Here is a 26,244-nt window from a genome sequence, read left to right as displayed (position 1 = left end):
TAAATAGTTTATAAACTAACTATTTAAAAATCTGGAATCTGTTGAGAGTGCAAAAAAATCGAAACATTGAGAAAATCCATTTATGTTCGCGATTGTGCTGCATTCACTCACAGAAATAAATGTTTTATATATTTACGGTAGGAATTTTACAAAATATCTTCATGGAACATGATCTTTACCTAATATCCTAATGATTTTTGGCATAAAAGAAAAATCGATAATTTTGACCCATACAATGTATTGTTGGCTATTGCCACAAATATACCCGTGCGACATGTGACTGGTTTTGTGATCCAGGGTCACATATGTATGGAAGAAGGCCATCTAGTGACTCTTAGAGGCAACATTTTAATGGTAACATGATCATCGGAGTTTACGCTCACTTGATTCAAATCTCTTTCCTCAGTAATGGAGCTGAAGGACGTCCTGCCACTGCCTACGGCTTTCGTCCTGATGAGCCGTTCTTCCACGGGTACGGATCCAGCAGATAGAGCCGCTGCGTGACAGTTCACTACAAGACCATTTTTATCTCCTTGAAAACTCGAACGCTGTGAACCAACCAGTCTCTTCCACAAAATGTAAGCCCACCCTTGGATTTAAAGGCAGATTTAATAGCGAGACCCAGTAAAATGCTTGGTGATGCTTTATAATAACTTTAAATGATTCATTAAGCAAATCAAAAGTTCACGTACATCATATGTTATATATTTTATATTCATGTTTAGTTATAAATTGTTTTTTTTTTTACTTTTTGAATGTACACAAATCTGCTAAGCATTATTACATTGTATAAGATATTACATAATGTATTAATATTATTTATGAAAGATATTATAAAGCGCTGTAGTTCAGTGTGTCTCATCTTTAAAGAGACACATACAGGTGAAGTATAATGTGCTGCATGCTCCACATAGCACCAATGAAACAACTAACTCACTAATGACAGTTACATTTAGCTTCAGAATAGTCTTTATTTATTTATAAATTTTTTAGTTTAAAAACTTTGATAAAAAAAAGCTTTAGTTTACTTTTGTAGTTTTTAGAGAGTGCACTTTAAGTATATTCACTGAACTGGATTAAATGTTGTCATCTTCATATTATCTAAATAATAAGCAGCTAAAATGTTATTCATTGAATATTTTATCCTGACATGTTATGATAATGAACTTTCGGCCAGTAAAATGGATTATTAAATAGCCAGTTCTCATTAATCCGATGACCATAAACTGCATTTACAGCTTCATAAAGATGTAGCATTACTCACTTTATATAAAATATCTTGCACTACTTGTCATGTATAACAAAACTATACGCTATGTCTGTCAGATTGCATATGCAAGTAGACGTTATTCAATATTTATTAATTAACTGCCTAACCATGTTTATTTGTATTTTATTTAACCTTTGAAACCATGTCCAGGATTCATTGCTGTGAAAATCATTTGAATCTTATAACACCATATGTAAGGTGCTAAATGCTGCCTCTGTAACAATTTTATGTATGCTAATTGTTTTTACTTGATTATTATATGTTTCTGATTGAGATGTAGCATGTCTGTTCATTTTTAAGTGTTATTTTAGAGTACTGTACTTTAGTTTTAATTTTAATTTATCACAATGAATTCAGGACCGCTCTGTATTTCCAGACACAAAACGTGCCTCCTAACATCTTGGCCTTTGCTGCTATAATGATCCTGTGAGTTTGACAATTTAATGTGAATTGTGCTTAACTGCAAACAGAAGAAAATAAAACAATGCACTGATAAACTGTCTGTTTTGTGGAAATTTATTTAACAGACTCTCTGTGATAATCATATGTACAAAGGTACTGTGTCTCATTTTCAGAAAGTCTACTACAGCATGGTACAAAATAATTGTTTAATGTTTAGTGATCAGCATGATCCCCTGTTATTTAATATAAAGAATGAGATGTCTGTACAAGCCAGCATAGCACACGAATAAATTAGTCCACTAAAAACATTTGTGTACCATCTAAAAATGTAGTTTCTACTTTTTTTGTCATTTAATTTTAATAGCCTTACATTGTTTAAAAAAAAAAGAAAAAAAAAGTTCCAACATTAAATGTAATTATTTAACATTATATAAAAACTGTGCAGGTACAAACACCCACCGTTTTTTGTTAACATGATACAAGATAAAAGTGTTTAAAAAAGACTGAATTCTGTTTACATAGGCCCATGACTATGTCTCAAAGTATTTTACAAAAAGTCACTTTAAATGTTAATATTTAGATTAATCATAAAAAAAATAGATATGGAAACACTGTAGTTGGTTTTATTAGCAGAGCTAAATAGTTGTATAACTTGGATAGTTGGATAACTTTTCATTCAAACATTTTTAAGGCTGGTTTTCATCACAAGGTCTTATTATGTCCTCTACCTCGATGACCTCCATGATGAGATTTCTGATAGCGTCCACACTGTCAGCAGTCTCCTCCGGTGAATCTGTGTTCACAATGCCGCTATGGTTCTCCAGCTCTGATGTTAAAGCAACAGCGCCCCCTCCCGGACCATCAGGAACAGAGTCAAGAGCAGGAGAAGCATCCACTGCAGGACTGTCTTGCGTTTCATTACTATTCTCATCACTAGATGGCGCTGACTCGCACACCTTGTTATCCACACTGTGCTCATCGGAAACACTGGCGTCCACATCAGTGCCTTCAACACATACATCTGGGAGAACTTCTGCATTGGCCGTCAGTCTAGGATCAGGTTGGACAGTATGGACACATTCCTCTTTGACTTCAGACTGTGGAGTACTTGCATCTTTACTCTCCTCATCTGCCTCCACAGTTAGGGTTTCACAGGCATCAGCGAGAGGAACGGGTGCTTGGTCTGAACTAACAGATGCAACATCATCCTCCATCACTTTGGAACGTGTCTCTGGTTGCGGAGAAGATGAATCCTCTGCACGTACGATGGTTTCGGGTTTGGTTGAGGAAACATCCGTCTCTGTGACCTCTAGAATGGGAGATGAATTATTAGGTAATGTCGGTGGAACATCTGGCTGGCTTTCAGCATCATTTAACGGTGATGTAGGTTCCACAGCTTCTGGAGAAGACAATGTAATCTTCACTGTAGGAATGACTGACGTCTCATGTGTCTGGTGGGTGTCTTCACTGACAGCTCCTCCTGATGGGGAGGAGATCTTCTGCACTGCCTGTTTAAAGGCCAGCACTTGGGGTGGACTGGAAGGGGCAGAGAGGGGCGGTGTGCGGCTGTCACCCAGGCTGCTTTGACTAACACACTGCAGGTCAGTACTGTCCGCAAACAGGTTGTTCTTCTTCAGACTGGCCGCCTCCTTCACCACTGTACAGCAAACATATGGACCAATATGTAGATGTGAGTTTTTTTTTTGAAGTCACTAATATGTCTCTAGACACCCAAAACAAGCAACTAAAACAGTTTACCTTTGTTAACTTCATTATTCAAAAGGTTGAGTAGTATGTTCTCGTAGATATTCTCCACTTGAACAAAGTTCGTGTAATCTGCAAAGATGAATTGTTCGAATTTCTGAAGCTCCTGCCGAAACGAGAAAAAAATTCAGTCAACAATTCAAACAAAACCAGCTGTTTTTGAGAGGTAGCCTGATATCAGTCGATTCTGCATAAATTCCCCAAATGAATGACTCTGAACCTTTTTTTTGTGAATCAAACGCATCCGGAATAGTCCGATTCCCAAATGAATCACTCTAATTAGTTGGTTCTTTTCAGAGAATCAAACACAGTGCAACCAGTGAAGAAAGATTCCCATAATGACTAATGAGAGTCAGTACTTTTTAGTGAATCAAATACATACAGCACAGCCAGTGTAGTTTGATTCCCAGTTTTGCCCATTCACACCAAGCATGATAACTATTAATGATAACTGCATGATTAATCATTAAAAGATCATGATCTCGATTCAAACACAGACGCGATCTTATTCCTAAATGACAATGATTCGCCTGTGTCTATTAACTTTTGACAAAATACCGGAACATTAAAATCTGTGTTGGCGCTGCCGCTGACCCAGAGAGAGCGTTATCATGTTTAGGTATGAAACAGCTTGACAAACAGTATTTTTAACCACACAGTATCGTTATTTCTGTTACAAATATTCATATTATCACAGATAAAAAAGTTTATAGTTCGGAGGCCTACACTGATGTCTACAGCAGCGATCAAAAGAGCAAATCACCTTTTAGAAGTAACTTGGCGCTTCAAATAAATGTTATATCCATTACATTGTTACACCAGTAGGTGGCTAAAGTTACTGTTAAAAAATGTATTTGTCAATCATTCATTCAAACACGCCGATTCATCGAGTAATGAAACAAGTGAAGTATTTATGAGTGAGTCAGTAGACAATTAACATTTTGTCTGAACCTCTAGTAAATTATGTTGTTTTGTTTAGTTGTCAGAATCGTGGGAGATTCGTGATCTCCATTTGAATGATTCTAAATGTATCCAGAATCGTGCAGCTCTAAAGTAGTTCTAAAAAAAGAATAGCAGAGTCCACATCAAAACTAACAATAACGGCCCAGAGAAACAATATCGTCAGAATCATCCATTTTTCCAGCTGATGAACGATAAAAACAATGACAGCCAATCAGAATCCAGCAGATTTTAAAGAGCTCAAGCATTGAAAGCATAACTGCAGAATAAACAGAACAATTTATCGTTCTTGGTGTGAACAGGCCTTTACTGTTGCTTTATCTGTATACAGTTTAGGCCAAGTATTGGATTTTTTCCACCTCTAAAAAAAGTTTGTGTAACAAAATTGATTTGAATTTATTAAAGAGAAACAGAACTTGCTAGAATATCTCTACAAGATGTATTGTATAAATTTTTTTTTTTTTTTTTTTTTTTTTACAAACTGGTTAAGAGCTGAATAGTGCGTACAGTTTTGCAGCCGGGGGCCAGGTTTCTCCTGATGGCTGGCAGGGTGATCTCAACCAGGGCGTCCTGGAATATCTTCTTCCTTACTGTGCTGCTGTCATAGTCAAATTGCTAAAGGCAAATGCAAAAGTTTCCATAATGATTATGTCACGTTTATTGGAGTTATTCTACTAAGAAGTTGTACTGCTGCCTTGCACATGTATACACTTTGTAAATGTGGGCAAAGCCTACCTTGAGGACGCGTAGTTTGGCTTTCTCCATGACTGAGGCCTGTTTGTCAGGTTTATCCTTTAAGGCAGCCTGAAGCAGGAGCTCAAAAGTGTACACTGCATTCTCCATCAACTAAAAAAGAGTGGAACAAAACAACAGCCACGCCACAGTTCATTTATATTACTTTGACCTGTAGGGGGAACCAAAGTTCATGACAAGATGAGGCAATGCTCTCCATTGACTTCATTTTTGCGGTCTATATGACACATATAATTCCAGTAGTTTATATCCACTACTGAGGTCTAAAAAAAAAAAGTTGTATGCAATTATACTTGAGTCAGAAGGCTAGATGAAATATTTAACAACACCCAGCCAAGAGCAAGGAAACACACCTGCTGCATTTGATTCTGGGTGCAGTGGACTACTCGAGTCGAGTTGGAGAACTTGAAGCGGTTTCGGAGTTCCTGGAGCTGTTCTTTCAGGACATTCACGTGCTGGTAACAGTCCTCAATCCGGTCACGACCCGCCTGCTGCAGAGCCTTCAAAAGGACAGGCATGACTTATGAGAACTTCAGATGATCATTATTCCAGCGTGACCTAATCACGTCAGCTTTGCTGTCTGACACTTCACTTTCCTCTTAGTGGAAAAACTGACCTGATTTGCTTCAAGTGTTGTGCAATAGCCTTGGCCAGGAAAAGTTTGAAATCAGCAGATAAATATTCATTTTCAGAACTTGCCATATTACCACATATTTCTAAATGTTGTGCAGTCTCTTACGCTCTGAAGTTCCTCTGTGACTCCCCCCTGAGGGAAATCCTTGCAGACTCGGGTCAGCTCGTCCTCCAACAGCAGCCTCACGGCCTGGAAGCCCGTGCTGACCGGACCCATCAGCTCCTCCAGGATAGAGGTCAGGTATGGGGCCACGCTCTCTGAACTGTATTTCATGGCTGGCTCTGATGCTAAAGCTTAACACAAACAGAAAGGAAGTCAAAAGGGTGCCGTACAACGTTAAGATTTGGCATGCCTCGCTGACTACATTTACATGCATGAAAATGTTCAGATATATGGTAATATTTCGTTTTGTGTAAGCTGATTGTCTTAACATAATGTAAGTCAATACTCTGGTTGAAGGTGGTCATATGTTTACGCATTCACTGGTTGCTAATAAACAAGATTTTATTATGGTTATGTGGTCCGGGGCACTTGCAAAACTATGAAATTGTATGACTAAATAAAAAAAGGCTGAATCTTTAAAGCATGTAATGAGAATTACAGTCATTAGCTGATACACAGTATTTTAGCAAAAATGTAACTCATTTCACAGAATTGTAATGTAGTTTCCAATTATTATTTAGCTTTAAACATTATTTATGACAGCAAAAAAGGAGAAAATGATTCACCAATTTTACTAAATATTAAATAAACTATATCATTCCACCTATGGTGTGCTCTCACTTAAAATACAATGGGTTAATGATATTTGTGTGAGTGTTATGATATGAAGGATTTTATTTTTTTTAAATGCAACATTATTCTATACTGAATACCATTCAAAAGGTAGCTTAGATTTTAAGAATTGGGTTGCTAAGATGTTTTTGAAAGAAGTCTGTTATGCTCACCATGACTGCATTTATTTGATCAAAAACAGTAAAATAATCACAGAAACACTGTAATAACTGAATTTTAAAATATTTTAAATGGTCATTTATTCCCGTGATGGCGAAGTTGTATTTTCAGCATCATTACTCCAGTCTTCAGTCACATGATTCTAAATGTTAAAAACAGTTGTGCTGCTTAATATTTTTGTGGAAACCGTGATGCAATGCCTCCTTGCTGAATAAAAGTATACTTTTTTTTTTTTTTTTTATAATAGAAGGTAACTGAACACTGTATGTAGGGCAAATACGCAGTATAGACTGTCTGTCCATACCTTGCAATTTAGTTTCCAGGAATGTTTGTGAGTTGATGATCTGGTCCATGTCTGAGCGGATGAGCGCCTCCTGCTGTTTGGTGGTATCTCTGCACTCATTTTTCAAACTCTCCAATCCTTCTCGCAGTTGTTCATGCACAAGCTCATAGGTCGCTTCCACTGTCTAAGAGAAAAAAAAAAACATCCTAAATGTGGCCACCATAATCCCAACTTCATCATGAACATTGTCTATATGTTGACTAACGGCAAAAAGTCCTTTTATAGAGCAGTGACCTCATCCAACTGATACAGTCTGTGAAAGAGAATTGTGTTTCATAGTATAAAACTTGAATTGTTTTGGATGGTGTGGAGGCCAGAAAAACGATTTATATATTCAGAATGGACCAGCCAAAATGTTGCCTGACTGTGACATTCACCACATAGCGTGTCAAAGAATAGCTGTGAGGAGCAGGCTGATCTCACTGACCGCAAACCACACCCTCTTCCTCTCTGCCTTCTTTCCTTTCAGCTTGGGCAGCAGCTCCGTCTGCAGTGAGGGCAGCAGCTCCTCCATCACCAGGTTAGCCAGCACCTGCAGGCAGGCAGAGAGAGTCACAACAGAAGCCCATGGAGTTGTAATGATACCGGACTGAGTCACAGACACAAAATATTCATAATGGAGAATCACTGGGTTGTTATAATGTCACAGCAATGAATCAGACTGAATCACCACACAGATGTGGCAGTCCGACGTGGATACTGAGTTGTATTGATCAGGCAAATAAAATCGTCTACCAATATGTGTCACTAAATATGCATTTAAAATAATTACATAACTTTTTGATTTTGATTGGTTATTCTACAATCAAAATTTTTGTATAATTACATTATTTAATTGACTGTAGCCACAGAAATTTTTTATGTATAATATAATATAATCACTAATGGTCGCCAAGCCTGCATTTATTTTCTCAAAAATACAGTAAAATCATTCTAATATGCTGCCTTTAATGCTCAAGAAACATTTTTCTTATTATTATCAATGTTGAAAACAGTTGTGCTGATTAATATTTTTGTGGAAACCTTGATGCATTCTTTGATGATACGAAAGTTCAAAAGAATTGATTTGAAATATAAACCTTTCTGTAACATTATGGGCCCTATTTTAACAATCTAAGCGCATTAAAGCACTTAGATTGCACTTAGGGCGTGTCCGAATCCATTTTTGCTAGTTTAACGACGGGAAAAATGGCCGGCACATGGTCTAAAAGGGTTGTCCCTATTCTCTTAATGAGTAACGCTCATGCCTTGGCGGATTGTTATTTACATGACGGAATTTGCAAGAGGAAAAACTGAAGAGAGCAAACAGATCTGCTCGTGCGCAAGGTTAAAGTGCGCTAGCAGACCATCCACGGGACAAGCCGGATTCCACCATATCTTTATGTACAATAGTAATAATAATATTTTACACTGTAATCCTTTTATTTTTAATATTTGGCATGTTTATGTGCTGCTTCGCGTCCCTGTGAATGTAATAAGCAGAGTGTACCTATAGGCGCACATTACTAACGCGCTTTTTAAATAACAAAAAAAATGTTGCGTCATTGACTTTAGACCAGGTTTCAGTTGGTCAATGGCGCAGTCTATTTCAGTTGCCTCAAAATAGCAAAGCGTCAACAATGCGCCTCAACACACCTCGTTTCCAGCACGCCCATGGGCGCACAAATGGGTGCAAATGCATTTACTATTTAAACATCGTGGCGCATGATGTGAAAATGATAACTGCGTTGGGCTGAAACTAGCAAAAAACACTCGCATCGCGCCTGGGGCTGCATTCCGCCAGATGTATGATAGGGCCCTATAAATGTCTTTATGTGTCCTGGCTAAATAAAAGTAGGCTATTAAAATCTTACTGAACCATAACTTCCAAACGATATACGTCAAGGTAGTGTAATATAATATAATAATTTGGTTAGCAATATGTCATTTGTTTATTTATGTAGATGAGCAATAAACACATTGTGTTGGTCCAGATCACCTTTTCAGGATTTGTTTTGTGATAGTGACGGATAGTTAAAATAGCCTATTTTCATGTCTGCTTTCAGTTCCCTTACACAACAACACCTTGTACACCAAATTAGGGTTCCAAATGGGACCCAACAATAGTTAGAGGAAGGCAGAGGTGTTTCCTTGAGTGGCTACAGGACATCCTGTAAAAGACCCCATTTGTGATCTCAAGATTTCATAACAACAGGAGATTACAAGAGGAATTTTGGCATGAGGAACAACATATCAATAATTTGTTGTGCCTGCTTAGGCAGATATCACTATTCGATTCATTCTAAACACGTCCAATACATCTGTGCTACAAACATAAATGATAAAGTACTTCAAATCATGTGACATATTGAGAAGGGGTATTATTTGTAAGCAACAAATTTCATCTGGACTATGAGCCCCTAAAGGGACATGGTGTTGTATAAAAAAAAAATTGAGATAGGAGGAAATTAATTTAATGCTATTGGATTGGCTTGCAAAACATTTGCGTTCCCCTGAGAGAGTTTGCATTTGCACACAAAGTTTTTTTGGGGGGAACACAAAAGTTCTGAGAGCAAACACAAAGTTTTCTAGGGAATGCAAAAGTTTTGCGAGCGAACACAAAGGTTTCAGTCAAGCATGAAACGACAGTCCAATGATTCACAAATGGGATGTTAACAGCATGACACACTCCTAAATCCCTGACCAGCCGCTCTGTCCACACTCAGCCTCTGACTCCACCAGTCTGCTGACCACACCATGACATCCACAGTCAGACTATTTGTTCATCTTTTCAAAAAAGAAGCATGACTCATCTGATTCATTCAAAAGAAGTGGACTCTGGTTGTGAGTAATATAGACCAGAATGCCCACCTCACAGTCACGGCCCGTCAGCATATCCCATGATTCATAGTGGCCCTTCTCCTGCCTGTAGAAGTGAATAGCCTTCAGGAAACCCTGCACTTCACATGTCATACTCTTCAGATAATCTGCAGATAATAGAGAGAGGAGAATAGTTCTGTCAGATGAATTCATTGTGTAATACAGGATCATGTGAGCGCTACTCAGAAACTTCTCTTTTTTTTTAGGAACATGACCAAGACACAGAAATGGCTTGGAATCAGCAAGTGTGATGAAAGGCTATGATGAAAAGAGAAAGCTGAGAAACCCATCCTAAATGACATGTTCTGTTAAATAAGGGATAAACAATCTCACTTTCACTTCTGCAATACCACTAACACAACTACATTTTACGTTTACGGTAGTTTAAAAGTACCCGTTTTCAAAAAAATCCATTCATAAGTTACATTTTTCGAAGCGCGACAAAACGCTACATTGCTACTTTTAATGACACTGTATTGTGCACTTATATGAGGTAATAATAACACACTCACCTTAAACACATAAGAAGCATTGGGAAGACGATTCGTTTTAGTGAGTCGGTTCATTTGGATTGTTAATGTAAATGAACCGGTTTAAAAAGAAACGACTCACTGATTTGAGCTTCAGTGCAGAAGTCCCTGTGCATTCTTAAAATAAATATTTGAATGCTGCTCTTCCTTACATTTTCCATTCAGTTTTTAGCTGTATTTAGTGTAAATTAAACTATTACCATAATCGTAACCATGATCAGGATTCAATCAAAACCTTTATTGCTTAATAAATAAATAGTTTTAAATTATATAAATTGTTAATAACATATTTTAAAAGATATTGTCCTCTTAAATTGTAGTCTAAACTAACTTCAAAAGAATGCAAAAAGAGGTTTAATTGTGCAATTGCTGTTAGAGATATACTTTACAAAATTGTACTTATGTATGCTAAGCTTGGCTTGCCTTACTGACAAGTATATGAGGCCTTTACTTATACTTAAACTTCTGACCAAGATATACTTAAGAAAAGTAAGAGTATACTTCAAAGTGTAATTTCATAAACTAAAATGTGGGCTAGAAGTATATAGCTAGTAAACTAACACTATACCTTATAAGTTCACTTTTATGACAGTTCACATTTGCAATACAATTTCTAAACTAGCTGTGTATTCGAAGTTTACCACTGTTACACTTAAAGAACACTTAAGTATAGCCTACTTTTATAAACTAAAAGAAGTATTAAAATAGTAAACTTACAAATATACTACTAATACATTGATTTTAATATACTTACATAAATAAAATTGACCTGTTTAAGTTTAGTTTATAAAATTAAATGTAGGTGTGCTTCTTTTTGTAAGGGTGGTGTGAATGTAGTTAAACTACTTTACATTATGAGTAGCTATCTTGGCAAGTTACAGATTTGATGTAGATTCCCCAACACTAATAATATATACAGTCATTTGTGCTAAATGCATCATCACTGTTATTATTATTTTCTATAATAAAGTTCTGGGATTTGACCCTTAACTCTAAGAGCCTTTGGTGCATATCTCGTCCTACAGCATTTATGCCACAAAGATGAATGATACCTCAATTCATGAGACTTATTTCGAAGTCCTTTCTAATCTGACTTTCAGCTAACAATAGCAGACAACAACAACAAAACTATTATGTTTAATGTTAAAATAGTGTTAACAACAGTGTGATTTTACTCTGTGTAGGTGGTTAACTCTCCTTTCACCTAATATTTAAAGCATTAAGGTGTGAAGAGCCTTTTTCAGTTGTGTGACGAAGTAGAAAATTATTGCACACATCTTCGTGCTCTGCAGATGCTGCGTAACCGCTAAGCAACAAGTACGCAGGAAGAGAGCTTTGCAATTCTGAATATTATTAGTGTATCACCATGACCACTAAAGAAAAACAGTAGTAAACTGATGAGAGAGCAGAGCAGCTTGAGGTATCCTCTGATCAGCCTCACTACTGTAATATAGCATGTGTTTATGGTTGAGTTGGGTGGGTGTACAGAGAATTAGTCAGACCAAAATCAAGAAGTACTTTCATTATGAGTAAATAGACATTCTGTAGGAATTAAATATTTCCCGGTGGGTATAAGTCATGAATTTGATCAAACAGACTGCAAACACATACAACGCAAAACAAAAGTGGCCTCTGAGACTGAGGTAGTGCTGATCTGCTACCTTGGTTCTGATGACGAACGCAGTCGTTCAGGATCGAGACAAAGCGGGCCCGCTTCTCCTCCTGCTGGAAACAGAAGAACGAGTCCCGTCTGTAAGGCAGTCTCAGGTATACAGGAAGAGGACCGGGAACCGCCACCACAGGAACGGAGGGCTCTTCCTTAGAACCTGAACAACACACAAAGGCTGCATCCAAAATTGCATACTTCCCTACTATATAGTAGGCGAAAAACACTATGTGACAAAAGAGTGTCCAAATTCACAGTATACATAAAAGAGTAGGCAAAAAGTACCCGGATGACCTAATACTTCCGACGAGATTCTGAAGTGTGCATACAATGGACACTTTACGATCCCATGAGGCCACGGGAGAGGATTTGTGAATGCCAGTGAAGTGACGCAACTGACGCAGGTCACATGATAATGACAACATGGCGAATTTAGCATGTCATTTATACCACACACACTCATACTATACAGAGCAAACTTTCAAAATAAGGACACTCATTCCAACAGGAAGAGAGAGATCAGGATGTAAACTAGAGAAACACTCACCATTAAGGTCGGGAAAGGCCTTGTCTACGACAGCCGTGTATTTTTCCTCTGAGGTCAATACAGCGCCTCCTGTTGGCAGGAGTTTGTGGCGTGCAGGGGTTCCCTTTGTATACGACTGGATGCATACAATATAACAGAATCATGAGCATGTTCTATCAAAAAAAGCAGCTTTTACATGGCGATGATGAAAGATGACATTTACAGACCTCCTGGCTATCATGTAGCTCTAGGCTATAGTCAGCACGGACCACGACAAATCTCTCTTTCCACTTTCTGTTGTCATCAAAGTAAAGCATGCTGTCCTTGTACAGGACTTCTGAAGCCTGCGGAGGCTCCTTGAAGTGAAACGTATTAGAATCAGTGAGAGTAAGACTCTGCAACATCATGAATCAGATAACACTGACATCTTAAGTGATAAAATCGCATCATAAATTGATGTTGTCATGATAAGATAGTTATGCTCTCACCTTCTGTTTGAGGAGCTGGGCCTGTCCTGCTCTGTGCTGCTCCACCTCATCCTTCAGATGGCAAAAGAAGGCAACACAGCTTTGCCTTCTGTAATGAGGACTGAAGTTCTTCAGCTCAGCCTCTGTCCGGCCTACACACATATGAAAGATCAGATTACCCTTGTGAAAAACAAGTGCCATTTAACTGTATTGAATGTGCACTTGTAGCGTACTTCAAATATGCACATGCAGATATGAAGAAATAAAGAAATAAAAGGCCTTAGTACACTTTAATGCCTATTTCCCTGAGGTGAAAATCAAGTTTTTAATGTTGTTTATATGTTTATGTTTTTTAATAAGCTTTAAGACAAACCAACACCTGACATTAAACGTTTAAATGTGGTTGAAATAATGTCAGTTTATGAAAAAACATTAATTCAACGTTAAAACAACGTTGAACACCAAATAGTTGAAGTTGTGTTGTTGACTCACTATGGATTCAACATAGAAATATCAAAAAAATTTGAGTTGTACGTCAAATCAACATTATTTTTACAACCATGACTTTTAAACATTTTGTTAAAATATATCAGTAGAAAAATAACGTTGTTCCAACATCCAATTTGCAATCAGCAAAATCTAAACAAAATTCAACGGTTATCCAACACTGGCACCTGACGTTGATTCAACAGTGACTCGACGTTAAAATGCCAGCTGGGAACTGGGAAGTGCAAAGTCATTGCGGAGTTTCTTACGTCACAAACTACCTTGTAACCAATCCCGTCACGAGGGGGCGGGCTTTAGCATATCATTAACTATTCTCTGAAGCAGAGGAGTCTCAAGATAAGCCAGATTATCCAGGTATATTTTTATGTTGATATGAAAAATCATGTACATTTAGCAATATAGTGAGTGAATTATGTATATGATGTCTATTACGATGTTACGGTGAACTATATGCCTTTCTCCACTGAAGTTCTGAGTTGTTCAAAGCGTTTCTAAGGATACTGATTTTTTGGAGGCAAACTGAGATGGCGAACGGGAACATGGTTCATGTAACATTATTAGCAACACATTATTAGCTGTTTGATAACAGTTGGAAAGGGTTGATAAAGGCTAATCATATTAATTACCGTTATGTGTCCGATGTTGTAAACAGCGATACCATTGTGCAGCGTTTACTTGAGTAGAGTTGGCCGAGTGGTTCTCTGAGCTGGTGTGAGTGAGTGGAGGCGGGGTCTAATTAGCACATTCATCTTATTGTTCTTGACTCTGAGGGAGTTCACAGACAGTGACTAATTCCAGAAGACTGAGCCATCTTTACCACTTCACTGCACTACCAAAACAACATGGCACAGAGTGCAGGCCTGAGTCCATTTCAGCATTTTTCCACTGTGCAATCTAAATTCAAAACTTTATTTGCAACAGCTCTTGGGCTTGGATCCCAATTTCCAAGATTTTAAGGGAAAATATCCTTTGACTTTACTTGGAAATATTATTTTCTGCCAAGGACTAAATAGTACAGAATTCTGATTATCTGGATAGAGTTCTGCTCAGCCACTGGCAGTGGCTGAATAATACATAATTTACAGTGCTCATTAGACAAGCTATATTAACCATTAAAAGAGCTTTACAAAACAGTGTCTAATACAATTTAGAGAATTACAGAATACTACTGACTTGTGGTCCACTTATAGTTTAAAAAAGGCATATATGTTTGAACCAGAAACTGATTCAGAAGAAGAAAAGGAAGAGTTCTACAACGTCGGACACACTTGAACATATTAGCCTTTTGCTTGACTACGTTATCAAACAGCTAATAATGTGTTGCTAATATTACACAAACTATGTTCCCGTTTGCCATCTCAGAGTCAGACAGGCCTTCTAAAAATCAGCATCCTTATGCTTTGAACATCATATAAAGTCAATGGAAAAAGACATAAAGATCATCATAACATCTTAAAATACATGATATAATTCACCCGTTATACCATGATTTTTCCTGTCTGTGTTTTTTTTTCTCACTGTGTTAAAATGGCCACAGAGCATGATAGGTATGATAGGAAAAGCCCTGCCCCACACGTTGACTGGATTGGTTATTTTTGAGACTGTATTTGGTAAACTGCCGTTTTAAGGAGAAAATACTCACCATGGTGTAGACTTGTGAATTTGCACTTGGTTTGTCTTAAAGTAAACACCACATTAAAAACTCGATTTTCACCACACTATAGTGTGCTGCCTTGTCTGCACAATCAGTGTTAATCAGAGGTCTAAATTTAGTGGAACAATATAGAAAAGATTCACTGCGAGTTTACCACATGAAAATGCAATTCATAAATCCATACATCCAGTTCGGAAATCCCAATTCTCGATTTCAACTGACTGACTCAATGATCTGAACTAATTTAAGATTATCTGTTCCACACATTAACCTCTCAAATGACGTCAGAATATTTAAATATAGCACATTAGTCATGAGGAATATTGTGCTTTGTTGCCCTGTTTTAGAGCTTAACAGACAGAACATATTCAATATTCAATAACTGTTGTTGTGCAGAACAGATTCTCCAAAATAAACAATCAAACGAGACTTATTTAAATTCTTCATTTTTGGGTTAAATATTCCATGAATTCATTTAACAATTGCACAATATGAAGAATGTCACGATCACCAGCTGGAAGGCCATTGAGTGTCACAAGGAGGCACTCCATCACAGACTATTGAAATTCTCTTACGGACTTCATTCCCCATAATACATTGCCTGGACTCATCAGAACTCATTACTTTCAGCTGTGTCTCATTTACTTTGTTTGTTCACCCTATATAAGCCTGGTCAATTCTGTCATTCATTGCTAAGTCTTGTATGTCTGTACTGCATTTCTGAGCATTCTTTCATGTCTCCTGGATTTCTCTGTTCTGCCTCTGCCCTGCATGGACTCAGCAGTTTCATAAGTAACAAAGATACACAGGACAACAAGAATATTCTGTCTTTCTTGGAGTGACAATTCCTGGGTTAAAAGGGAGTGGAGCTGATATAAAATTATACAAAAACTATAATTAATTCCTACTTTTGAATCTCACCGCCCATTAGTATATAAACTAAGTACAAATATAACGAGCTTCGATGACCGATGATCCGAAAACAATCAGTAAACAAATCAAATATAGCCTACATGAAATATGTGTTTAGTTATTATTTTGGAATAAATTATTAAAAAGTACAAAGTTAGCTTTAAACAGATTTCTTTTTATTTTCCGCCCTCTTAAGGGAGTTTTCCTTGTTATTATTTGAATTCAGGGACTTTGGGGTAAAGTTGTTTCTAAAGGTGCTATACAAATAAAATTGGACTTAACTAGCTGAACTGAATAAAGTGAGTTAGAGAACAGACAGCTGCATGACGAGAGCAGGGAGATGAGATAGTGGTTTCCTGTAACACACAAACACACTTGTGCTAAGAGCATGACCATTATAACTCCTGGACAACTCAGCTAATTCTCTTTCTAAAAGACATGGAAGCTATAAAACAACACACCTCACAACACCTCTCTAGCATGTCCCTTTGTACAGTCAGTACTAATAGTGCTGCAACAATGCACTTAGCATGTTGATATTGTACCACACTGTCCAAATTCACTGAATCTTACAGGCTAGAAACATGAAGAGGTACAAGAGAGCAAAAGTGCATCCAATGAGGACAAATCTACTACACATCCCAGGAAGTCCTTACAGAAAACATCAACCTCTGCAGCTTTTTGAATACACACATGTTTATGTTTGTCCTCGGCATTTTTTCATCTGACTGCTAGTGGACTGAGATTTCAAACAGCTTGTGATGATGGAATCTCTATATGGCATGTGGCCTTTCTTGGTAATTGGTGCAATTAAATATAATCTAATGTAATTGCAGGATGCATTGATGCAGATACATCCTCAACTGTCAGTTGGCAGGAAACAGAGAAAAGGCTGAAATAGTATTGAGGTTTATATATGTATAAACTACGGCTCAAAGGTTTGGGGTCGGTAATATTTGTAAATATTTTTCAAAGTCTCGCCAAGGCTGCATTTATGTGATCAACAGTAAAAACAGTAATATTGCAAAATAATATTACAAATTAAAATAACTGTTTTCTATTTTAATTTATTTTAAAATGTAATTTATTTTTGTGATAGTAAAGCTGAATTTTCAGCATCATTACTCCAGTCTTCAGTGTCACATGATCCTGCAGAAATCATTACAATAATAATAAGCTGATTTGCTGCTCAAGAAACATTTCTTCTTATTATTAATGCTAAAAAGTAGTGCTGCTTAATATTTTTGTGGAAATAACATTAGGATAAGGATTTTTATGATTTTTTGATTAATAAAAAGCTAAACAGAATGGCGTTTATTTGAAATATAAATATTTTGTAACATTATAAACTCTTATGACTAATTTAATGTCCTTGCTGAAATATTAATTTCTTGAAAAAAAAAAAAAACTCAGTGACCCCAAACTATATATTTCTTAATGTTAAAACAGACAAACAACAGATAAGGGGGCAGATGGTCAGTGTTAAACAGAATTTGAAATGTATTGTGTCCAATGATGAGTAAAGCAGATATGTGGGTCTCCCTGGGCAATTTATAAAAACAGAGTGTTTTCTCAACTGTTTTGCAGACAGCAGAATGGCTATGTGCACATCTGTACTATAACTTTGGTCTTAAACTTCCCTTCATCTCCCCACTCACAAACAGGGTTTTAAATAGCCCCCGTCTCCAGTTTCTCCCCGATCATGATATCCTGACAGAGGATGGTGTCTGGGACTTCAGTTTTGTTGTTTTATATGTCCCTTATCCTTCGCCCTACATATGTGTGTTCCTTTGATGCAGGAAAGAGCAAGAAGAAAGAAAGGCAAGTGTAACCCACCCTTATGTCAAATATCTTTTGGACAACAAAACCTTTGATCTGAAACAACATATCAAACACACAACCATACGACCTAAAGCTTAATGAGAAAACCTCATTGCATTGACACTGCTTTTGTTTGCACAATTCTTTACAGACAAAGTCGAAACGTAGAATAAAGAATCTGTCGTATTTGTTATTTGTGAAGTGAAGTCATTTCCTGCAAACACATGTGCAGCTATAACTTCCGAGGCAGCTGTGAAATCAAACGAAAGGTTTCACATCAGATGAGGCCAATGACTTACCATCTGAAACTGAAAAAGAAAAGAATAGCGATTTCCGTTCTCTATCTACAGATGTCACAGTGGGACTGTAAAACGTTTTTCTTTATGGACATATTTCAGAATGTAGAATAGCCGACAGCCTGAAATGCTTCCAATACACAACATTTATGTAGCAGAACAACCAAAACATAAAAATGACAGAAAGATGCAGAATTTATAAGCAAACTGAGTGTTTGCTTTGAACTGCTGCTTTCTCAGTGCAACATTTTTCAGGACCAGTTTCTCAGTTGAAAATATAGTTTTAAATAAGTACCTGAAATGGCTTAAGTTTAGAGGTGTTGGAAATATTTCTACAACTCTTAAAAATAAAAATTCTTTATTGGCATTGATGGTTCCATGAAGAACTTTTAACATCCATCTTGCACAACTGGCAAAAAGGTTATTTAGATTATTAAAATGGAATATATATATATATATATATATATATATATATATACACTCACCTAAAGGATTATTAGGAACACCTGTTCAATTTCTCATTAATGCAATTATCTAATCAACCAATCACATGGCAGTTGCTTCAATGCATTTAGGGGTGTGGTCCTGGTCAAGACAATCTCCTGAACTCCAAACTGAATGTCAGAATGGGAAAGAAAGGTGATTTAAGCAATTTTGAGCGTGGCATGGTTGTTGGTGCCAGACATTTCACAATCTGCTCAGTTACTGGGATTTTCACGCTCAACCATTTCTAGGGTTTACAAAGAATGGTGTGAAAAGGGAAAAACATCCAGTATATGCGGCAGTCCTGTGGGGGCGAAAATGCCTTGTTGATGCTAGAGGTCAGAGGAGAATGGGCCGACTGATTCAAGCTGATAGAAGAGCAACTTTGACTGAAATAACCACTCGTTACAACCGAGGTATGCAGCAAAGCATTTGTGAAGCCACAACACGCACAACCTTGAGGCGGATGGGCTACAACAGCAGAAGACCCCACCAGGTACCACTCATCTCCACTACAAATAGGAAAAAGAGGCTACAATTTGCAAGAGCTCACCAAAATTGGACAGTTGAAGACTGGAAAAATGTTGCCTGGTCTGATGAGTCTCGATTTCTGTTGAGACATTCAGATGGTAGAGTCAGAATTTGGCGTAAACAGAATGAGAACATGGATCCATCATGCCACTCCACTGTTACCACTGTGCAGGCTGGTGGTGGTGGTGTAATGGTGTGGGGGACGTTTTCTTGGCACACTTTAGGCGCCTTAGTGCCAATTGGGCATCGTTTAAATGCCACGGCCTACCTGAGCATTGTTTCTGACCATGTCCATCCCTTTATGGCCACCATGTACCCATCCTCTGATGGCTATTCCAGCAGGATAATGCACCATGTCACAAAGCTTGAATCATTTCAAATTGGTTTCTTGAACATGACAATGAGTTCACTGTACTAAAATGGCCCCCACAGTCACCAGATCTCAACCCAATAGAGCATCTTTGGGATGTGGTGGAACGGGAGCTTCGTGCCCTGGATGTGCATCCCACAAATCTCCATCAACTGCTATCCTATCAATATGGGCCAACATTTCTAAAGAATGCTTTCAGTTTAATCAATGCCACGTAGAATTAAGGCAGTTCTGAAGGCGAAAGGAGGTCAAACACAGTATTAGTATGGTGTTCCTAATAATCCTTTAGGTGAGTGTATATTAAGAACTGACCACTGAAAGGTTCTTTGGGGAACCCAATGGCATTGCTGCGAAAAAAACCACCTTTTGAAACCTTTATTTTTAAAAGTGAGCGTGCAGCTCTGTTGCTTGCAAAACAATTTTAGAGAGCCAACTAATTACACTTTATTGTCTTGTTTTACTGCACTTTACAATGTTTTACTGGGGACACCACTTGTCTAACTCTTGTGTATATATCAGAGCAGAGTTATAAGTCCAGTGGTTTGGATGACCAGCTGAGAGCCTGCTTTTCCCATCACCTCTTGGCCTGCAGAAGAGATCTGAGATCTGTAGCGCTCTCTCTCTCTCTCTCTCTCTCTCTCTCTCTCTCTCTCTCTCTCTCTCTCTCTCTCTCTCTCTCTCTCTCTCTCTCTCTCTCTCTCTCTCCACTGTCCTTCCAGTCCAAACTAAAAAAATAGCGTGTGGTTCAGCAAAAGTGAGAAGTTCTTGGAGGAGCTACATTATTATGTCAGTGTGGGCTTATGAGGAGGTTGTTTCAGTCCTTATAAGTCTGAGGCCACAGTGAAAACCTGAGAAACAAAATCTGATTTAAACATGGAAATATATAAAGGAAGATAAATATACAAGATGCTCTTTGGATAATCTTAAAATCACGCTGAAGAACATTATCATCAGTGACACAAACTTTGTGAGTTCATGCAGCTCGAGGTCTGCTATCTCAAAGCAAATGAGAGACATTCCAAATACTTACAGACAAATTTCAACTCAAATTTTTACTCAAATAGAAAATCAGTCCAAAAAAATCTGGACTCAACTGTATGAAGAGCAGAGGTGGTGTTCTGTTAACTCCCATAAGCCAAAACAATAAGGTGATGAGGTTGAGATACAAACCTTTAACATTACTGTCAGTTCAGAATAAGACATGATAGAGTGACACATATATCGGTTTTGTTTTAGTGTATGTCAGTGTGTGACTAGAATCATGAATCTGTGAGGGTGTGGGTCAGAGGCTTTGAGCTGTTCTCCTCTGGAGGTTTGGGACGTCGTCCCGGAATGAAGCTCTCATTCCTCCCATTAGAATCAAACTGATTCACTGACTGATACTCCTCCCAACAGCAGAAACACACCCGGAGACACGCTTTTTTCAAAACCTCTTAACATCTTGTCCAAGTTTGTTTCTGTTTCTGCATATATGAATGATACCTCAATATTTGTCTTGTTGAGCAGAGGTGTGCTGCTATGTTTCTAAGCGATTACATTTATTTTTTGTCACCTGTGTGGCAGACTATAAACAGGAAAAAAAAATATTGAGCCAGAATGCCATAAAAACTTGGGTAGGCTCTTTTGACTTGGACCAATAACCACCCAGAAAACCCTAGCAATCACCTGCTACAAAACCTTAGCATATAGCAAGGCCCTATAATACCTTGAATACCATAAAAAACACGAAACCATAGGATTTAGCAGCCCCGCCACCCTACAGAGGATAAGCGGTTTTGGAGAATGATTGGATGGATAGATGGAATAGCAATGCCCTATAGTTAACACCCTGAACACCCTAAAAACTACATGGAAATTCCTAGCAACCACCTAGTGATGCCCTAGTAATCACCCGAAACCCCCAAGCAACAGCATATCAATGTATTGAAAAACCAGAACACCTTGAAACACTCACTGTAACCACATAGTAACACTTTGAAAATCACCATTGTGGCAAGTTTTCACAAGAAAGCAGTACAAAAAGGTAAAAAACAAAAGTGTTCATTGATGGACCCTATTTATTTTCTTTAAATTAAACAAATCTTGGAAGGAACGTCCTGCAGTATTTGAATGTGTTCTAAAGCGATAAGGCAATCTGCAAGTCTGCCTTCAAGGTGTTTGGCCACAATTTGTAATCAACTGAGAAACGCTGAAAAATGTTAAACCTCACTATATAGAACAGGTGAAAAGGGAATGTTTCTGTCATGGAAATCCCTACACATCTTCCTCCCACATGGTGAGGAAAGGACAGTGTGAACATGACCATTCCCCGAAAACTTTAAATGAAGGGCTCGGAGAAAGTGGCAAAGGACATATGGACAGAACGGCATGCTTCACTCAAGCACTGCATCAGGAAAGTGGATCCAGATCATATTTGCACAATTATCTTTTAATGGCAGAGATGCTATAAAAGCAAAGAGGACAAGGAGGAATTAGAGGAATTCCTCTCAGAGGAATTAGCCCATGAAAAAGACACCTCAGCAAGGTGCCATGCCATCATACCTCGTGGGCACAGAATATAGTGGTGTTAAAACTGGGCTGAGACCATCACAACACAAGATACACTTAGTGCCGTCATTATACAGCGTGCTATATGTGGATTAATAATCTCAAAATATAAAGTCTGAATATAAATTGATGAGAAGTCTAAACAGCAACACAAACTGGATGTCAATTGCATGTCATCATCAGCATTACATCATCTATTAATCTAAAACACTCCATTTTTAAAATAGCAGTACTGTGCATAATCTTTTTATGTGACTAATACATTGACTATTATGGGATGTCATTCTAAAGGTTATTAGAATGTCATTCTACAACTCTTAAAAACAAAGAGGCATCTATTGGATTCCATAAAGCACCTTTAACATTCATGGAATCTTTCCATTGCACAAAAGGTTCTTTATAGTGGACAAAGTTTTTTGGCTGGATGTACAGAACTGCAGAAAGCACTAATTATTACTGTATGCATGTATTCTGTCATTTCTTGGGTAACACTTTACAAAAAAGGTTAGTTAGCTACATTAGTTAACACGAACTAACAATGAAATGTACTTAAGAATTTAATATTAATTTCAATATTTACTAATACATTATTAAAATCAAACGTTGTATCTGTTAATATTATTTATTGGACCTTAAATTATAACATTAACTAACAAGAGTTTTATTTTTAACAAAGATAAATAAATATACTGTAACAAATGCATTGGCCATTGTTAATGTTAGTTAATGCATTAAATAACGTTGACTAATGGGACCTTGTTGTAAAGTGTTAGCTAAAAAAAAACATGATCATACATTTTTGGCTTTCGCAGTTGTGCTAAGCAGCAGCATATGGGTCATTTACAGCATATGAAGGAGAATCCAGAGCACTTCAGGCCCCTCTCAGCTAAATCAATCCAAGTTAGTGCCAAAAACCCATGACATCATTTAGGAGTTTAGTGGAGGAGGGAGTGGTGAATAGCGCATCATAATCAAGGACATATTCTGTGCAGCTTTTATATGCTGGTGTTGTTTGATTTGTACCATCTGTTACGTCAGCCCACACCCCTATACTGTTTTATGCCTATTCTTTATGTTTCCATCCACATGAAGTACGTTTACTGGCAAGTAATTAACTGTTATTGGACAGAAAACAAATGTAATCAAACATGCAGCGTTCTAACGACAGCACAAACCCTGAAATCCTCATTTAACCTGTGTGTGTGTATACATTGGACAGCACTGAGTAAATACATGCCAAAGCCCAAAAAGGGGACGTGGCAAATAACTTGAGTTTTGGGAGCACAAGCGCGCTATTCACTCCAAGACTGAAGTCCTTTCTGTTTCAGTTTATAGACTCCTATTCTGCTAATAGTTCACAGGCTGAACCACACAAATTTGATGTCACTATGTCTGCAATTATAAATAGTGTCATTCTGATTTGATAACACTACAATCTGTCCAGCTGTATTAGGTATCCTTAATATCATTGCAACTGGGGACATTATAATTTCTATAATGTGCAGTTTATTAAATGACACTTTTCTTATAAACTGAAGTTCACAGTCCTTTACTTATGCAGAATTTAGGCAACACAACAGTTGTATTCAGCATCCACTACTTTAAGTCAGCAAACAAAATGGGGGTAAATATTTCGTTGAAAAGACTGAACAATAAAGAGAAGTGAATGAGTTTCCACTCTGGTCAAATACTTCCTGCTCACTGCTGGCCAGATGAAATAAGAGCAAAACAATCCCCATTATGCAGAAACAGCTGTGCTCCCCATCAGGGGAAGGAAACCCATTCTCTGCAGTATATGTGCTCAGAATGTGTGACATTCCTGTGAAATCACATATCAGTGCATTCACAAAGGCAGTATCACTGATTCAGAGAGTGCTGCAAAAGAGCTGTGGAATGCATATTTGAATCTGTGAAAAGGAATTGTGGTAATATTTTACATTACAGTCTCCATTAAGTTGAGGTGCCACTTTATATTAGGTGTCTGGTCTGCTGATATCCAGAACAACAGCACTCTTTCCACAGTTCATTACTCGGTATTTATGTAAATTCACAGCAACCTGAACTATAAGTGACGGATGATGAAACTGGGCTATTGCATGACATTGAGCTGTGGGGTAACTGATAATAGGTGGGGTTAAAGGTGTGGTGGGCGTGTGGTATAGGTTTGGCTATGCACTGCATGAAACTGATGACATTTCCTGCTCTAGGCTTGCTGTCAAATGCATGTCTGATGTGTTTAAGTAAAGTTGAGGTTATTCTTGGATTTCAATTGCCTACAATAACTAACATAATGATATAATCGTTTAGTGGTAAGACGCTGAATTTTACTTTAAAGCACAATGCAACACGGATAAATAAAGTCTAGCCTACACGAGAGAAAGTCCCATTCAATTATGATCATTAATCTTAACGTTGCACATACACCCGTTATGTAGACTTTTTTTTGTTGTTGAGTAGGCTACCAAATGAAAATCCATTTACCTCGTATGTAGCTTATTTTACTCTCGTCCAACAGACTGGATGAGGATGCTCCCATTGTGCAGTGTGGCTTGTCCCGGTCCCGAGCGGAAGATTTTTCCCGTTAGTCCGATTGTTCTAAAGCGCAGTGGCTATTTTGACAGTCAGATATTGACGAGCGCAAATAAACTGTGACTCAAGCATCTCAAACTTCCTCAAACTGCAGCGCCGCCCGCTTATATCCTCTCTGCTCTGTCAACATCCGAACAATATTTTGCTCATTTTTATAGAATTTTTTTTTAACGTTAGACTGTTTTGTTTGTTTATTAATGTATTTACAAATCATTTTAATGTATCTCCAAAACCTCTTTGTATTTTACCCCAGAAAAGTCATTTAGGAAAAACTTACAGATATGGCATAAAAACTGTTTCATTTGAATAGCATTAGAATGTAGAATAGAACGTAGCCTACATCGCAGTTTATATTTCTTTTAATCAGCCTCGATTATTCTGAGTCTCTAAACCGTCTACAAAGTAAAACGAAAAAAAACAAAAACGTTCGCGGCGCGTCCTGTTGAAACAACTCACAATTAAAAAAGAAGAGCAAAATGTGCACTAAGGTGCGTAGAAATATACGCAAGGAGTTTCACATGCAATTAGTAAATTATGCAGAATAGATTTTTTTTTAAAAGCTATAAGTTTAAGTTATCCAAAAGGCGTATGTTTTTAGGCTACTACTCCCCCCTAGAGGCACGTCAGTTTTAATCTTGTAGAAATATTTCATCGCCATGCTGTTTTGCGAAAGCCTGTTTTGTAAATGCCCCCCACATAAAAAGAAAAACAATGTTTTGGTAAATGATAATGATAAAAGACATAAAAAGTTGAAATTATGAGATAAATTGTCATAATGACATAACATCTCATAATTTAGAGATTGTAATAGGCTATCATAATTCGCTGGGTTTTTCCTGCATTGAATTGAATTGAAATTGAATTGAAACAATTATCTAATGTCAGCTGCACATGGCGGCATGATACGCTTTATTTATAAGCTTAAGGCGATTAAAACAGTGTGAATAAAAATGTCTTCTTTGATGAAAATTCTTTGCGTTTGTAAATTGCCCTTCCCAAGAAGATTATCCAGTGATCTTAGGTGGATTTATCGCTCCTGTCAACAGGTGCACATCGGGCTAGCTAGCATTATCTTAGCGTCAATAGACAACAATTAATCATATTAATAGGCTATCATGTTTTTTATTCCAAACCCACTAACGTCAGTCGAGTGATTATACCTTCTGTGAGACCCTGAAGGAGGGCGTCCTATGACTTAACACATTTTATGATGTGTTTTTAATGCTAATGCTTTTCAGTTAGGATGTAAAATAATAATAATAGCCTACTCTTCTCTGAAGAAATTTTAATTGAGCACATAGACTACGCCCTGATGTACAGAGATAAGGAAAGATGAGAAGTGTACAGGAGTTTTTTCCTCAAGATCCATAAGAGGCTCATATTTAAATGCATTGACATGGAGGTTT

The 26,244-nt window shown here is 37.5% G+C and overlaps 2 protein-coding genes across 3 annotated transcripts in view; one reads left to right on the top strand and one right to left on the bottom strand.

Moving 5' to 3' along the window:
• kifap3b (kinesin-associated protein 3b) overlaps positions 1-791 on the top strand; it is a 38,727-nt gene extending 37,936 nt beyond the window's left edge. For both annotated transcript variants that reach the window (XM_056244674.1, XM_056244675.1), the window contains exon 20: positions 407-791. In XM_056244674.1, coding sequence (XP_056100649.1) covers positions 407-491 — 85 coding nt within the window. In that variant the 3' untranslated portion in view covers positions 492-791. The remainder of the gene's footprint in view (positions 1-406) is intronic.
• Positions 792-1,770: 979 nt separating this feature from the next.
• Positions 1,771-24,928, bottom strand: niban1b (niban apoptosis regulator 1b). Its single transcript, XM_056244685.1, has 14 exons — positions 24,731-24,928; positions 13,150-13,280; positions 12,889-13,017; positions 12,683-12,797; positions 12,131-12,295; positions 9,931-10,046; positions 7,508-7,612; positions 7,042-7,204; positions 5,889-6,076; positions 5,503-5,649; positions 5,132-5,242; positions 4,904-5,011; positions 3,431-3,542; positions 1,771-3,329 (listed from the first exon to the last, which is right to left on the bottom strand). Exons 1-14 carry the CDS (start codon positions 24,783-24,785, stop codon positions 2,359-2,361), a joined length of 2,616 nt encoding a protein of 871 aa, XP_056100660.1. The 5' UTR covers positions 24,786-24,928; the 3' UTR covers positions 1,771-2,358.
• Positions 24,929-26,244: the final 1,316 nt, after the last annotated feature.

Source organism: Rhinichthys klamathensis, unplaced genomic scaffold, assembly GCF_029890125.1.
Source record: "Rhinichthys klamathensis goyatoka isolate OS25496 unplaced genomic scaffold, OSU_Roscu_1.1 h1tg001043l_1, whole genome shotgun sequence".
In the NCBI taxonomy this organism is placed as follows: Eukaryota; Metazoa; Chordata; class Actinopteri; order Cypriniformes; family Leuciscidae; genus Rhinichthys; species Rhinichthys klamathensis.
Note: the sequence above shows the minus strand (reverse complement) of the source record. Positions and strands in the feature narration are given on the sequence as shown.

Bases quoted from the DNA above. Each gene is read 5' to 3' on its own strand.
- niban1b (XM_056244685.1), bottom strand. From the start codon at position 24,785: ATGGGAGCATCCTCATCCAGTCTGTTGGACGAGAGTAAAATAAGCTAC. The intron at 12,296-12,682 runs GTGAGTGTTTCT...TGTGTTGTTCAG, and splicing joins GGCCTTTCCCGACCTTAATG to GTTCTAAGGAAGAGCCCTCC. The intron at 5,012-5,131 runs GTAGGCTTTGCC...ATTTGCCTTTAG, and splicing joins CCAAACTACGCGTCCTCAAG to CAATTTGACTATGACAGCAG.